This window comes from Notothenia rossii (genome assembly GCF_949606895.1).
Source record: "Notothenia rossii genome assembly, chromosome: 1".
Classification (NCBI taxonomy): domain Eukaryota; kingdom Metazoa; phylum Chordata; class Actinopteri; order Perciformes; family Nototheniidae; genus Notothenia; species Notothenia rossii.
This window is the reverse complement of record NC_136912.1, coordinates 13,410,151-13,427,367: the sequence shown is the minus strand read 5'-3', so window position 1 is coordinate 13,427,367 and position 17,217 is coordinate 13,410,151. Positions and strand designations below refer to the sequence as shown.

The following is a 17,217-nucleotide window of genomic DNA, read 5'->3' as shown; positions in this document are numbered from 1 at the left end:
TTCACATGCTGCTCTTTCCATCCCCATTATCTCCTCTGTCTCATCCCCGCAGCCACCAATATGGTCTCCTTGAAAGGGGTTTAGCATTCTTTTAAATGCAAATACCAAATGGTGCTCTTTCTGTGCCGACGCACAGGATGGAGCTGCAGACTAGGTTTGATGTTTTTATCACCACGGTGGCTTTCGCTTGAGCAGAAACTGTTTAAGCAGAGCACTAACAGCAAAGCAGAGCATAGGGGCGTTTTGGCCACATTTTACATTGTTGAAGATCAAAATAAAGACAGGCCCACTACACTGCGGCGGCCTTGGCCGAGCATCCCACTACGATGGACTCTGCGGCAGAAGCATGGCAGCAATCTTCAATCTCATCCCTCTCAGCAGCGATCCTCACGTTACTGAGGAGCTTCAGATGTCTTCATTCAGAGGGCAGACTCGGCTACATCTTTTCTCAGAGCCTGTGCGGGGTTTTTTTTGGACGGCGGTGAGTGTGCATTCCCTGGCACCATTTTCAATAGAGCTCCCCCTAGAGAAGCCAGGGAATGGCTATCACGACAATTACACTGACAGCTCTTTTCTAAAGTGCACTTGATTTATTTGATTTAGCGAAGATTAATGGCCCTCCCTCCAAGCAGGCCGGGCTGAGATGTGCTGCAGAACACAGGCTTACTCCTACAGAAGCACAGGTGGATGCTGGAAAAGATTGAGAAATGCTACTAGATGTATGCATACATGTATTTACATATTTTACCCACATATCACACATACATATTCCTCTGTGCAGACAATGTGACGCATATGCTTTAAAATAACAAATCATCCATCAAGTATCACTCACTTAAAAACACCAACTATGTTCAGAATCTAATTGGACTTTTTTTTAGTTCTCTATGCTTTTTTTCACTAAACTAAACTATGATCTTTCACATACTAGAAGGATATTTTTAAAATATTTGTATGATTTTTTTTTAACAACTATACTATGACATTTTCAACATCAAACTGACTTCCTGTAGAGACACTATGCCCACTGTTCTCAGCTTCAGAAACAAAACAAAAGTATGTAGGTATGCTACACAGAAAAAAAATAGGATACATTTCAATTGTAATTTTTTTAAATAATAATTTATTTTTTACTCAAAAGGCTGTCAGCAAAATTGAAGTTTATAGCGGGGCATGTTTGGCCTGAAGACTCTCCTTTGGATAGTTCTCGTTTTTTTATTTATTTAAAACATAACTTCTTCTATGATAGTCAGTAATATTCTGTGCATACTAATTTCAGTTACAATAAATTATAGTTGTATCTCTTTTTCCTTGTCTCACACACACACTGGCATATACACTGTATACAAATAGACATGTTTCCAGATCTCGCTGCTAGAGGGAGACACCTGCCCCTCACTTTGTGCCAGGAAGCGCTACGTCTGTCCGGCCCACCGTTGCCAGGCCAGCGGTCCGGTGCGGTTCACTGCGGCTGGCACTGACGCCTGCCCATCTGCCGGAGCTGACACGTCTGCTCCCACACCACTTGTCCAGCAGGACAAAATGTGCGGTGGTGTCCTGGCAAAGCTCCCTGTAATGTCAACCTGGCGTGACAAACCCATGCCGGCCCCTTGGCCCTCACAGGCCTGGTGGTGTAGGGGTCTGCCCCGGATCAGACGGGGAGCCAGGAACATGCCACGGTAACAACAACTGCTGATCGACTGCCGGGGCGCCGCCATCTTGTGCAGGGTGGATGGAGCTTGTTCGGTCGGGTAGAGGATGACTGTTCTCATTACTGGCCCTGAACCTTTCAAAACTTGGCTATTCACTAGTTGATAGAGGGCAGCTGCACTGAAATGAGACATCGAATGAGCATGAAATGCATTCAGGCAGCATCCTTGGACCCTCGGCAGAAGCAATCCCATCCCATTAAAAACTGGTTATGAATGAAACAAGTTGTAACTTGGTGCCTCCTCTTACAAGCCAAAAACAATGGCCGAAAAGACAAATAACATGCGGAACATATTTTGTGTTGTCTGAGCAGATGGTCTTGGAGGTGTTTTGAGGGTCTGATGTTGGCTGACTCTGTCCTGCAGCCCCCTCAGGGCAGCAACTGTGAGTGGTCATTAACACGGGGAGCAGGCCATGCCAGGAGAGAGGAGTCGAGCTGTAGTTAACAGCCACCATCCAGCTCAGTCCTCCTGCTCTTTGCTAAACACGAACAACTACAGCATTCCTGCCGGTTGCCAAGGCTGTAAAAGCAACACATCATGTAGAGAACTTTAGAAAAAAAGACATTGTTTTGCGAGCACAAAGGAACTCTATGAGGAAAGGTGTATTTCTACTTCACTGCGCCTCATCGCTCACTTTTGCTGAATCTAAGGTTACGGCCAGGGCTGTCTGGCAGTTATCCATACACAGTGAATCATAGCATTTGTGTGTGTGTGCATGTGTGTGTGTGTCTGTGCACAGTGGAGCTGCGGACAGGTATGACAGGCTGACCTCCGCATGTTACCAGAGAGAGTGTGCGGCCCAGTGTTACCTGTCATAACACGGGCTGCCTGGAGCCCCGGAGCAGCAGCCTGACCAGGCCACTGGGCAGCCAGAAATAATAGAGACTGGCAAGAGGGCAATGAGGGGTCGCACGGAGAGAGAGAGGGGGGGAGGAAGAGGGGGACAAGGACATATGACAGGAGGACTGATGGAAAGATGAAGGCAGGAGAGTGAGAGGCAGAAGAAGAGAGGATGTACTGTCGTTAGGAGAGCTGTGAGGATAATGATGTGGGAGGAAGTGGGTCAATCGAGAAGCAAAGAGAGGAAGATAAAAGAGAGGTAAGGAGGGTGGCGGCTGTTCTCCTGAATATTACCTCCTCAAGCTTCTAAAGAAAGCTACAAATGGTTTAAGACAGAGAGCGAAGAAGAGAAGATCTGACTCTTGCTTTCTGAGTACTCAGTGTCTGTCCAACATCATGAAACCAGACTGACCGCCGTGCATCTCTCCCCATTTGTTTGGAAGCACAGTTTATCTTTGCGAGTACGATGTTGGAGCGTTCCCGTGGTGCAGCCACTCGCCTGCAGAGATGGAACAGCTGAATTCACTTAGGCAGGCTTGGCCAGCAATTAAAGTGCTGGATTAAGAGTGATTGCGTTTTGTGTCCTGAGGAGGCGCTGCCTGCCATCTTGAGAGGTCTCATTAACATGGCTGCCGTGGGCTGCGCTGAGCACTGCCACAGGCAGTTAAAAAATAATGGAGACATTATCAACCTTAATGTCTTGTACCTGGAGTGGAGAAGATTTTATAATCACTATTGTGATGGGCCACGGGCTGCAAGTTGGGCGAAAGGGAAAGGTTGCAGAAGATAACCCTTTTTCTGACCAGACCCCTGTGTGTTTTTTTGATCAGCCACTACACGTGGGGAGTCTGAGCAGCTGGATTTCATTAATTGAGTGCTGGCAGCGTTCTGCTCTGGCAGCAGGGGTGAGTCACACTGGTGGGATTGGTCTCTCTCTCCCTGATATCATCTTCCAACCATAACTACAAATAATTATTCACTCAAATCCATTACCGGGGGTCAATCAAGTTCCCCAATCAGTTCTAAAGTCCAATTACTGGCGCCAAGGCTCTATTCGCGCCTTCCTGCAGATGAAGGCCTGGCCCACAGGCTGCCCAGTAAATTACACACAGCAAACAGTGCAGTGAATGTGTGGGAGAGCCAGCCTCCTCAGGTGGGTAATAAAGCAGAGGTACATACTAGTCTCCCTGGGGCAGTCTGACCGTACCATCGAGCAGACTTCACCAGGTTAAATAGAATTAGCCCATGCAATGAGACGCACTTTGAATACCAACTAGAGCTCATCACTCTACAGGCTAGAGAGCGCAGCATGCACAGCACAGCCTGGTATTAACATCCATCTCAGCAGTTGATATAATAAGACATGTCGCCATAAGGGTCTTTTTATAAAGAGGCTGCACAGTGACCCATCAGAGCAGCATAATGAGTGGGGTGTTACATCTACAAGCACACACACACACACACACACACACACACACACACAAACTCAGGGCTTCGCTGCAGCTCTCCAACCCCATTAGCGTGTGGCTCCTTGTATCGTTTTGGAGCCGTCTTGAAAGTGAGCCTGGAGGAAATGCTTCTTACACACTCATCTGTCACTAGAGAGAGACAGCAGTGCAGCCAGCCGAGACAGAGCAGGAGCATGTGTGTGTGTGACAGGGGATGGATGGCTTGTATGTATGTACAAGATGTGTAGGAGGTGAGCAGGACGAGTGTTCAAAGAGAGGGGAGTGAGGGAGGGTGGGGGAGTGTGGCGGTATGTGTGTGAGGAGCAGAGCAAACAGAGCAGAGACAGGGTGAGGCTCTGTGGCAGCAGCCCATGACCGGTTGTCACACTACACACACACTGCTCCCAAATCAGCCTGGTAGGAGGGCTGGTCTGACATTTCCCTCAGTGTCAGGCTTCCTTCACGCTCTGCCCTGACCACAAAGCAACCAAACTCTAACAGTGACATAACCACCGAGAAGAAGCACATAGATGTGTGTGCGTGCTATGATATGCCTGCTTTGTTTACTGACGTTTGTAGCAGCCCCATTGTTCAACACTCATTCCAGACTTTTGAGGTTTCTAGGGGGGGGGGGGGGGGGGGGGGCGAAAGCGGAGTTTTTGGACTGCAATTACAACAGTATGAGGGCACTTTGTTTTGTCCAGAGCCAGGAAAGCATCTGACTTCAGACTGCTGACACAAAGAAAGGCTGTCAATGTAAGCCCCCTCCATTAAACATGAAAAAACCTCATCAAAGAGCCAGCCTCTGTCCTCTGCTTACATTCAAGAGATCCAGTGAAATGCTAAACACATGTGGATGGATCCCGTGTTTAGGCTAAAATGGCTGAACACGATCCGGCAGCATTTGAGTTAATCTTCCTTAGTGAAACCGCATGGTATTGTTTACACTGGAGACAACTGTGTGTGTGTGTGTGTGTGTGTGTGTGTGTGTGTGTGTGTGTGTGTGTGTGTGTGTGTGTGTGTGTGTGTGTGTGTGTGTGTGTGTGTGTGTGTGTGTGTGTGTGTGTGTGTGGTGTGTGTGGTGTGTGTGTGTGTGTGTGTGTGTGTGTGTGTTGTGTGTGTGTGGTGTGTGTGTGTGTGTGTGTGTGGGGAGTGTATCCAGAGCTGCAGGACTCACTGTTCCCTTTTGCTAAGCCAGAGCAGTTACAGTGTGTATGTGTTTGTGTCAGCATGATGGAGGAGAAGGGTGTTACTCAGACCTAATGAATCCATCTGCATGCAAGGGGCATTCTTCCTCTCGTACGCAGGCAGGAGCAAACGAGCAGCGACCTGGGAGCGCGTCCAGCGGTCGGGGGGGGCTCGGGCTCACTATTTTCAAAGCAGAGCAGCAAGGACAAGCGTGGATTAGTATTGAATTTACCTTTTTTTTTTTACTCCCCTTGAAATAAAGGTTCTGTACTGTACCAAGCATGGCTCCTTTCTGCTTTTCTCTGGGGATTGAGGGTAGCAGAGGAGGGTTGGCACTGAGGGTGAGACTACAGTACAGCCTTTGCTCAAGGAGAGTGGCAGCTGCTGATGTCCTCACCTCTGAGTGACCTGGCACCCTGGGCAACCTCAATGAAGAATGGATGGAGGGCAGGAGGCGGGGGCATTAAGAAGAGGAGGTGGTTGGCACTCAGGGCCCAGTCATTAGGATAATGAATCCAGAGTGAGTGGAATTTGGGAGACCTCTAGTGGCTGCACAAAGTAGAAACTGACACCCGGGCAAGGGGGAGATACAGTATTGTGAATACTGCTGTTCATACTGAAATGAATAGAGAAATGTTACTTTCGTTACTATCTTTCTAAGGTCTTTAAAGTTTTTAAAGAGTGTAGCTTGTTTAAAACACAGATACTTGGCTTTAAACAAGAACAAATTACTCCAATTGTATTATGCCTCTATTAGCTTTCAGATCACTTTTAAATGAAGTTAAAGATTTTCTATAATTGGCTTCATGTTAGATTTGGAGCATTGTATTTCAAAGTACAAAAGGGTAACGATGGCAACTTGAATCCTACACTGATTTGGATTGCAGCAACCCATTTCTCGGAAAGTATTTTTCTCCTCAGCCCTAAAATGTCCAATGTTCCGTACCGAGGTCTTCAGCTGTTCAATTAATAATGTTTTGTATTATTAAAGCACCAGAAAGTGTATTTAAAGTTGAACAACTAATCATTTGTTATCTGTATTTTTCATATTTCAAGCATTTAAAAAACAGACTGATAAATAGAGTAATTAAAAACAAACTGACAGATGAATTGATATAAAACATTATTAGTAGCAGCCCTACTTTGCACTGGTATTTTACACAGATATTTTAATCAATTAATACCAATTCACCATAATTAATGATGCCTGTTATTTCCTTAAAGTGGACCTATCATGCTATATTTGAATAATATAGTGTAGGACCATACCTATATAAGGCATATTTATACTTTTTATTTTTCAAAATACCAAACAGATCATGCATTTTAGCCATTCCTCATTTCGCTGAATTGAACACTGTCTTTGCTGATTCTGTGAGAACAGCACCATCTACAGGCCTGGCATATGCACTACAACGTCTCCAGCGCTTTCCATCGGCAATGTCCGTGGCTGTCTCCTCCTGATTGGTGGAGTTGACCCAATAGCCGTAGCGCCACTTCTGTGACGTCATAGAAGTGTTCAAATCTGGATCAGTCTGTATCAGATCCATTGCAGCCCCTTTTTAAGAGATTTGGGTATGGAGGAAAATAGAGAGGGTTGTGTTTTCTGACACTTGGTGAGTTCCCTGGAACACCGGGGACACATATTCATGAATACAAGACGTACAAAAGTGCATTTTGCATGATAGGTTACCTTTAACCTTTGTAAAGATCGTACCAGCCCTTGTCACTGGACTCCATTGCTTCACCCTGTAAAAAGCAGCACGTCTGTTTAAATTCATATTGAGCACTGGAGTTATGAGTGTGTGACTTATTTGTCTTTAATCCTCTGGTGGCGTCCAGGAGTGCAGTGTATTATGAGAGTAATTGTGAACATATTAAAGTGTGTTATGCCTGAATAAGAAGCAGCAGACTTGCTCAGAGGAAACTGAGCACTGACATTCCTGGCTCCAGAGTGCAGAAAAAAAAAATTCATTACGTCTGTGAGAAATCTCAGGGCTAATATTCGTAGAGGTAACATTATTCACCCCCCCTTTTTCATATCATGAGCAAACACAAGGCGAGAGAAAGCCTGGCCAGCGGTACTGACAGATTGAATGATTTCCACTTATCAACTTAAGATTCACATCATTCTTTTAATATTATATTCAATGCAGAAACACAAATAGAGAATTAAAACATTGTGCAAGTCCAGTTGCAGGGAATTGTTTGATATATGAGCACCGTCCACGGCAGTTCAACACGAGAACCAATTAAAAAACGGACCATAATAAATCCTATTTCTCTAACCTGATCATTGCTTTAACACTTTTTGGGGGTTATGAAATGTGTCTCTTGTTGATCGCAGCGTGAGGATGGTGGGTAAAAATAGATCACACCACTACAGTACTTGTCATGTCAATAACTATGGCAGGAGCAGCACACTGCTTCGCCTGATTGTAAAAGGGGATTATTTGGAGGGCAAACTCCAAATGTATCAACATGGCCTTTACAATTTGTATGTTTGGCACTGCTCTCATTTAAACAGTTCATGAGGGTCTGTAGTGTTTTTGTCCATAAAGACAATCCCAGTATATACCTTAGAAAAAAACATGCCATTCATATCTCATAGCAATTCAAATGCTTCATATAAACTGTTCAAATGTGACTGTCTTGAAGCAGACTGTGAGAAGTGACTGTCAGCACTCTCCTCATATGGATTAAGGCATTCATAAGACTGACGGTTTAGTGGAGAGGTGACTTCTATCTGAGGTGTTTTACATTTAAAATGAAGTGTAAAAAGAGCAAGGCTGCTTCTTTTGCGAAAACCTCAGATCCAAGGTCACATATTCTCACTTTGTCCAGGTTTAGCTGTGGGTAGGGGCTTCCTGATCAGCCACGAGGCGTCCATCCTCCTCGTAAAGTGAAGTCCAGTGATTACTTTGGGGATGAAGATGTGAAGGCTTTGAGGAGCAGGTCGGCAGCCAGGCCCGGGGAGATTTCTCCTCTGGTGACCCGCTGCTCCAGCTGGGGGAGAGCCCCTCTGACACTAAGGTGATTCTGGAAGTGCGCGAGGGCGTTGTCCTGGATCAGACTCCACATCCAGATCTTCTGCTGGGCCCTCCGCCGGCCCTGCAGCTCACCGCTGGCCAACATGACGTCCCGGTACGACTCCAACATGGCCCAGACCTCTGGGATGCCTTCGTTGGTGTGTGAGGAGGCGCGCACCACCTGAAGGGGGAGTCAGGGGGAGGGGTGCGGGATGCAGGTGTGAGTTATAAAGCGCCTTTTTCCCAACAAACAGGTCGGAGCATGGATAATTATCCTGAGGACGTCACAGAAGGCAAAGCAAGCTGCCCTCCGAACTTAGGTCAGTATGGAACTTCTGCCTCATATTTAATATTATGTGTGAAAACGCACTCCCTTTTTTAAGCTATTTTGTCTGACGTATGGACCTTAATCCAGGAAAAAAACTGCAGTTGTCAGAGGTCACTGTATTGTCCAACTCCGATGCGGCAAAATGTTTAAAAAAAAAACTTGATAGATAGAGATAGGAGATATGGTTAAAATGGTGCTAGTAGCCTTGTTGCATGTCAGCATTTTATTGTCTAATTAAAAAATGGTTTGATGCTAGTTTGTTTAAGACTGTTAGGACAACATGCTGTAAGAAATATCCTCTTATTTCTATTGGGACTTCACTTTGTTTAGTGATTTTAAAATTATTTGTGTCAGTTTTCACTAAGCCCCTGTCACACTGTCCCGAAATTGACACCAGATGGACACACGAATATGGAATTGTGAATTTCGTACGAAGATGGCCCCGAACTTGGTCAACAGCCAAGCAACAGCCGAAGCAAGTACGATGCCTACAGAAGGCCACACGTTGGCACCCGAACCACACACGAAGATATGGTCGTAGACTTTACTGATGATTTAGAATCCAGACTCAACGTAAGAGCTTGTGCCTCTTCGGGGTGTGCTAACATTTAAACATACACTTTAGTCTTTACTTTTCTCCGTCATTATATGTAGATTAGAAGATATTACTTATCTCCGTCATTTTTTTTCCATAGCAACAACAACTTCCTGTCAACAGCGTAAACTTGCCTTCAAAATAAAAGCATCTAAATAAAACAGAAAGTTAACCTAAATTACATTTAAGACATACAACTGCAACAAAAGTAGCAAAAACAATGTAATATCCTTTTCAGTTTCACAGAACACAAATTGGGTTATTTACATAATATGTTCATACGATTCACACGATTTGACAAGATGCTCTCACGAGTGCCTTACGAAGGGCAAAATGGACACACGAATTCAACACGAAAATGAACCTTCGCAAGGTCCTTCGACTTTTTTGGCATGCCAAAGATTTTGCCACTGCTCACGAAGTTGCTGCCGGAGCCTGAGAAACTCCACCGGCGATCATACGATGGCTTAAGATGCCCTAACGAATGGCCCGATGTTGTTACGATCAGAGCCGAATTTGAACATTTCCTTTATCGTGTGTTCATCTGGTGTCCATTTCGGAACAATGTGACAGGGTCTTTACAGAGTGTAATTACTCTGAGACATGATACATGTGCATTAAGCTTTGTTTTAATAATCAAACAGCATTTTGCATAGATTTAATTGCAGTTGGGAGTCGCTGCTATTTCCACTGTTTTGCGACGAACCTCCAACCTGTAAGAAGCTGTCGTGTCACTTTACAGAGTGAGGATTTGTCTCCCAACAACTCCTTGTTTTTAGGAGCAGTCTGGGGATAAATGTCACTTTTATTTAGTTCAAGTGACAGTTGGTTTCTTATCACAGCCTGCTGCAGATTCAAGAGCAAATGGTGACATTCTGGGTAACAGGTTTCAAATTTAACACAGAAACAGAAGTCAGAAGTTGTACAAAGACAAGTACAAAAAGAGGTCAGGCCTTTCATTTCGAGGCGCAGAACCCATGAACCTGCTAATATAAAAGTTAACTTTCGGTTTTTTATCACTTCACAATTCAAAAGAATAAAAGGAGTTTGGAGGAGGAGAGACGAGGGTATTCTTCAGTATGGACCTCAAAGAAAATTACAAATACTCCACTATCTCCAGGCTGCTAAAGCGTAATGAAATTACATGTATCATTTGGAGATAATTTGACATCCACTGGTAATAAACTAAGTTGAATGTGACAGGCTGGTAAATATTTGCGGCATGTGATCAACAGCCAATTATAAATCCTCTAATTACATCAGAGAGTTAATCATTTTACAAGGACTTGATTTGAGTCTAATGCAAAAACAGGAAATCAAACTTTGTGAGACTAAACGTACTGCATGTTGGCTAATTATCTTTTTAAATGGCCAGTTTATAACTAAAAACCATCCTTACATTACCTTACCTACCCCTACTGGAATCTGTTTAGCCAGCACATAGTTGGTTTTATTCACTCTACCTAGGAGTGTATTTTTCAGTTAGTCTTTCTGATAACAGGTACATTACAAGCCCAGTTTTCATAAAACCTTTTAAAGGTTTGGAGCTTGGGCCTTGGACGTTTTTGTGTTTGTTTCATATCTTTGTTTATCGAATGTCATTTGGATTTTGGACAATTGGTCGGACAACTAGAAATGTAAAGCCACCCTGGGCTTTTGGAACTAATCATTGTTTTCTTACAATTTCTTTAAATGTTAAAACACAAACAACTATTTGATTCAAAAGAAATGTTAGTTGCAGCCCTAGTTTTTAGGTAAGCTATTTCATCAGAAGGTCTCAAGATTTTTCACACATAAGAACGAGCTTAGAAATCAGAGTAGCACTTAGGCCCTGCCATTCATGCTTTGCGTTTTCATGCTGAGTGAGCTGGACAACAGAGGGCAGACTGATGGAGATGAGAGACAGCGAGAGACTCAATAGATCACGCAACTAGACACAAAAGAGGGCAAGACAGCAGAAGTAAGGATAAATACAGAGGAGACTATGAAGAGCAGCTTTTATGTCGAGTGCGCAGGCTTCTAATCAGCAAAATGCATGACGCAGCAGCAGAGTATTCAGAGCAGGAGGAGTAGGGGGCGGGGACGAGGAGAGGGGAACGGGAGGTGGGGGAGTTTCCTGGCAAAATGCCCAGTGGGCAGATGCTGCATTGGGCTGGGAAAACAAAGGGACAAGGCCAGGCAGGCGGGTGAGCGGGGACATGCGGGGAGGGGGGAGACACTGCAGTACTGAAACTGTGATGCCATGACATCATCATCACCACCATCCTCATCATCATCCTCCTCCTCCTCTTCCCGCCCCCTCCTGGGTCAGCTGACCTCTCAGTGGGACGGCTTGTTGGGTCCACAGAGCGGTGTTACTTCTGCTGTGGCGGCCCACCAGGTCAAACGTTGAACACTTGTCAATTATCCTTTTTTTGTTTTATTTAAAGCCTAATCGTTCTGTTGTTGGCTCCCTGCCTCACTACACTGCTCGCTCTTGCACACACACACACACACACACACACACACACACACACACACACACACACACACACACACACACACACACACACACACACACACACACACACACACACACACACACACACACACACACACACACACACACACACACACACACACACACACACACACACACACACACACACACACACACACACACACACACACACACACACACACACACACACACACACACACACACACACACACACCTACCTACCTACCTCAGGGTTCCAGGACTTGGACTGCCTCCTGAGCAGCTTGAGAGCGCTGGTGTACTCGGCCTGGATCCGCCTGGCCGGCCCCATCAGGTCTCCGTCCGCCTTGGTCACCACCACCAGGTCAGCCCTCTCGATGATGCCCCTCTTGATACCCTGGACATGGATTTTGGCAGAACACAGTGGGAGGCTCATTAACTTCCTCAAACACTGTAAATAAATCTGATGTCTAGACATGTAATCTGCTGAGGGATCTGTGTACAGAGTGATGGATGGATGGATGGAGCTGTGCTCGGCTGCCAGTTTACTAATTTATTATTTTGATATTGGTGCTCTCTGTCCGTCCCTCACTGATGTCAACTTCTGACTGATCTGAACAAGGAAAGCAATTTAGTTTATTTGTAAAGGTTCCTTTAAAAAACAATGTTCACCTGTTGAAATGTAGTTTCAGATCAGGTCTTGGTATACTGCTGCTGACATGACTGCAGCCATCAATGTTGTTCTCTAGTCATGCAATGTGTCAATGAGAAATCAAATCAAATCTCTATAAGTGATATATATTTATAAACGAAACACATAGCAATGCAAATTAAATAAACTATGATATAAAAAGGTAAAAATGTTATTCAGATCGCATAACAGTTTCGCTAAAAGCACAGACAGTTTAATCTATACAATTATGTGACATATAGCATACATGCCAACCTTTCCAAATCCAAAAGAGGTAGGTTTGCGCACGGCAAATGTGCACGCCCAAATGAGATAATCAGAAGAAATGGAACCCCAGTAATCACATGTATAAACCATGTATTTAACATATATTGCATCATTTTATGCATTTTTCAGAAAAAGTGGTAGTTTGGTAAACAGTGACATCAACGACATGTCTGGTCTGTAAAATGCCCGAAAAGTAAAAGAATGGGAGATAAATATCCCAAAGTCTCCACATTTGATTATATTTGTAATGTGTTTCTTGTTCTCTTTCAGTTGAGACAGTGTAGATGAAGGATGTGTCAGGATGTAGAACTCTTGTGTGAACATTGGATAAAGCCAGGTTCATATTGTTGACATATTAGAGTCAAAGGTTTGCACAGAGCGAAATATCTTTGCGTTGCGCCATAAATCAGAAAATACTGCATTAAAAATGTAATTTCCTGCATTTCTCTACTGATAAAGTGTGATATAAATAATGTACAGGCTTTCAGATTGCTGTAGTTCACTAAACAGAGACATTAACGACATGTTTGGTGTTGAAAATGTCAGAAAAAGTGAAAGAATGGGAGATAAATATCCCCAAATCTCAAAATGGTATTATATTTTGTGTGTGTTTGTGGTCCTCTTTCAGTTGAGACACTGTAGGTGAAGGATGCTTCAGGAAAAGACCAAACACTGGATGTCTTTCAGTCGCCAACACGTGTTTTCGAGACACTGATATTAATCCTGCAGTACTCAAATGCCTCGTCTCTGTTCCCTTAATTTGGGAGTGATTACCCATCAGCCCCGGGGGTGCAGAGGAAAGGCAGCGTTGCCCCCGGTCTGCACGTTGTTTCTCTTTCAGAAACACAGAGGACTGTTTGTATGATGCAATCTCAGAAACGCTGCAAACGGTGTCCGCCAAAAGTCGAGTCCAGTGTCTATGTAGTGTCATTTTTATTTGTTATAGTTTGGGAAGATTGAAAATCGGTAGGGAAAGCCAGCTGAGTCGGTAGGCGGTAGAAACATGTAAAAAGCGGTAGACTACCGCCCAAATCGGTAGGGTTGGCAGGTATGCATATAGAGATTTCATTTATGTAATATATGACAAATTACATGAGATTAAAACCACATTGATGCCTGACAAATAACTGCTTAATGGACCACAATGATAACGTGATATAATTGCTATTTAGTTAGGCTGATCAACTCATGACATAAGCTTTTTCTTTCTTTACATAAAAACCTGAAACATCGTTAACTTTATTTCTTCCCGCTCCTAACATCTGATGAATTGCTTGTTGCTCTCTGGTTCTTCACTGACCTGGAGTTCATCGCCCCCTGCTGGAGGAATCAGCAGCACAAACATGTCGACCATGTCGGCCACTGCAAACTCTGACTGGCCCACACCTGCAGAGAAGGTGAAAGAATGTGTCACCACGGATCAGCAGGAGGACAACATGCGATGCTCAGTCTTCAAATCACTGAGCAACTGAAGAATGGTAATCTAAAAACACTCCACAGCAACAGAGCTTCTAATCTGCAGTCAGATTGCCTTTTAAATAGATTTTACAGTATCGGATGAGCAGAGAAAAAAAGGTAATTCATCGTTTAATAATTTTTTTTAATTAGCCCTCTTATTAATATCCTTTAATAAGTTACTAACTTAGTTTATATATGTATAATTATATCTATTTTTGTATTTATGTTGATTTTTTCTGATGTTGATTGTGTCTTTTTGAATATTTCTATTTGAGTTTGTTTGCTATGATGTAACTTTTCATTTCTAATGTTTAATCAGATATTTACTGACACCAAAACCTATTTGTCATAGATTTTTCTTTTCACTTTTCAGGTGTAAAGAAACTTGATTAAAATGAAAGATTGAATATGATGGAGGAGTTTGAGGGAGGAAATCTACAGAAGGTAAATGTTGGATTTTATTTAAAAAGATGTGAATAACACTAGGAAAACTGCTTCAATGAGAGCTGTATTATAATAATAATAATAATATTATTATTATTATTATTATTATAATAATAATACATTTGATTTCAAAGCGCTTTTCCAGGTGCTCAAAGACGCTCTACAGTGGTTTAATAAAAAAATCATAAAATAGAATAAAGAATAGAAATAAAAAATAAATAAATATTAAAACAGCAACACAGCATCATTCACAAATTAAATGCCAGTCTGAAGAGGTGTGTTTTGATCAGTGTTTTGAAAGTGGGGGGGTTATTATGTGATTAAAAAATACAAAATAATATCCTTCCTTTTCAGACCCACCTGAAGACACAGTGTCTTACCTACGGTCTCCACGAGGACGATGTCATATCCCGCCCCCTCACAGAGAACAACGGCCTCGTTAGTGGTTCTGGTGACACCACCCAGAGTTCCTGAGGCCGGAGAGGGTCTGATGAAAGCGTCCATGTCCCTGGAGAGTTCAGTCATACGAGTCTTATCACCCATCAGAGACCCTGCAACAAGAGGGGGGATTCTCTTTGTATCAGAAACAACACAGTGGTGATGTTGAGTTTACAAATATTATAGTTATAGCGATATTACTATATCAAATGTACAAACAGTCATTACTAAATCTATATCCTAAATATCTTTACACATCACATTACAAACTGCCATATAAATCTGTGATTCTTTAATGTCTGTTTAAATGTATTTGAAGGACATTTTATAATGTGTTTCTTTGTGTTAATGCAAAATGTACAGTATATACTTATCTTGCCTTGACTAAAGCACACAATATCATAATTTCTTCAGTATCGTATGATGATCAGTACTCACCTCCTGTAGTGCAGGAGGACGGGTCTACAGCCAGCACTGAGACCTTGTGTCCACGTCCTGTCAACATCTTCCCCACCACCTCGATGAAGGACGACTTCCCTGCTCCTGGAGGTCCGGACAGACCTGAGGAATCGACAGAGCAATCCAATCAGCAACAGATTTATTAAAAACGTATCCCTCTGATTTTGTAACTAAACTATATTGAGGAAGCCTGATGAATCTAGTGTCCACAAATCTAGGGGAAAACCTTTTGCCTTTCAACATGGACGTTTGGAACGGACACTTTAATGTCAAGTTTAGAGGGTAATTGTCAAGAGTGGTCAACATTTCCAGTACATTTCAAAGAAACCACAGCTGAAACTAAGTGCACAGAATAAAACAAATAAAACTTTCGACATAACAAGTGGCCAGTGAGCGTGAATTATAGTGTCGTTTCCCTAGCATAGCAGTAACATACGTAACATACAAAAAAAACGTTAGCCAGACCACACACCTACTCTGAAGGCCACCGGCTTCCCCCCGTTCCGGCTCTCCTGCTCCCTCCTGTAGGCGAGCACCCTCTGCAGCAGCACCTGGGCCAGCTCTTTCTTCCTGGGATGCTGGGTCTCCACCAGAGTGATGGACTCAGCTAGAGACGCCCGCTGTCCCCCGATCAGACCTTCGTACAGTTTATCCAACAGTCTCTGCTCAGGTCCACTCAGGTCCTGTATGTGCTGTCTGAGGGCTGAGCTGCTCATATTCCTCCTGTGCTGCTGGAAGCCGTGACCCGTGATGGTGCTCGTGTAAGAACCAGTAAAGACTCTTCGGTGAAGGCAACATGTCCGACTAGCTGAGGGGAGAGAAGAGATGTGGCGGAGGAGGGAGAAACCAAACCGTCTCATTTTAGGGAATACGTAGGGCATCTAGGAGGAGAAAGAAGATGAAAAACAATGAGTCAGGGGTGACTTGTTTCCTTCAAACCAGTTTGTAAAATACTTTAATAATCAAACATTCCACTCTTAAAGCTAAATTGGAGGTAGTTGTATCAACCATGGTTTGCTATCTGGTCAAAGGTCTGCCAACAATTTAGTTCTCTTTTTTGACAACAATCGACCTCTAGGATAATCACAACCACATGACACGTTACAACCACCAACTTGAAACCCAGGACATTGGGAGAATGAACAGATTTCCTAAATTAGTTTACAAAAAGTGTGGTTCTTAATCAATTCTCATGTGGTAAAAAAGTAAGAATTTAGGACAAGTTCTGTGTAACAAATGGTGTCAACTTTTTACTCTCCTCCTCCCTCTAAAAAAGCATAGAGGGTAAAGGGCTTCAAAGAAGGGAGTACTTCTCAGGTAGTGATATTTTGCAGCTCATTTATTGCCCTGGCTACCTAGAAATAATAAGTTATAAAAATAAAATGTGCATGACAACATAATGCTTCAATGATGAATACACTGAGGACTACATATTCTTTTTCATGAATATAGCGCCAATTCATGCTGGAACATGCAATGATGCTTGGAAATAGCTCATTAACTTCCAGAAAAACATCAACAAACATGATTTTTTAACGGTCATCCTTCATTGTACGTTGGGCCAACATTATGCAAACACAACGTTTATCTGAGCTGCAAGTATATACTGTGTCACACGTGTAATATAGCTAATAAAACACTTTATACCAATTGTTACAAGAAAAAGAAAAACTCTGACCTCGTACCAGCTACATGGAGGTGTTACGGTTGTTACGTTCAACCACTTCCTGTTTCCGGTGACGTAACGCAACGCCCCCGACAAATTCTTCCGTCCAAACATTTATGAAATAAAACGTTCAATAAATAAAGATATTTATCAAATATATGTAAAACTTCCAATT

The 17,217-nt window shown here is 43.2% G+C and overlaps 1 protein-coding gene across 1 annotated transcript; it reads right to left on the bottom strand.

The window, feature by feature from the left end:
- Positions 1–7,303: 7,303 nt before the first annotated feature.
- Positions 7,304–17,133, bottom strand: mmaa (metabolism of cobalamin associated A). Its single transcript, XM_079689839.1, has 7 exons — positions 17,055–17,133; positions 15,849–16,257; positions 15,356–15,478; positions 14,860–15,030; positions 13,878–13,963; positions 11,867–12,016; positions 7,304–8,398 (listed from the first exon to the last, which is right to left on the bottom strand). The coding sequence occupies exons 2-7, from the start codon at positions 16,255–16,257 to the stop codon at positions 8,105–8,107; spliced, it is 1,233 nt and encodes a 410-aa protein (XP_079545965.1). The 5' UTR covers positions 17,055–17,133; the 3' UTR covers positions 7,304–8,104.
- Between the last annotated feature and the right edge of the window lie 84 nt (positions 17,134–17,217).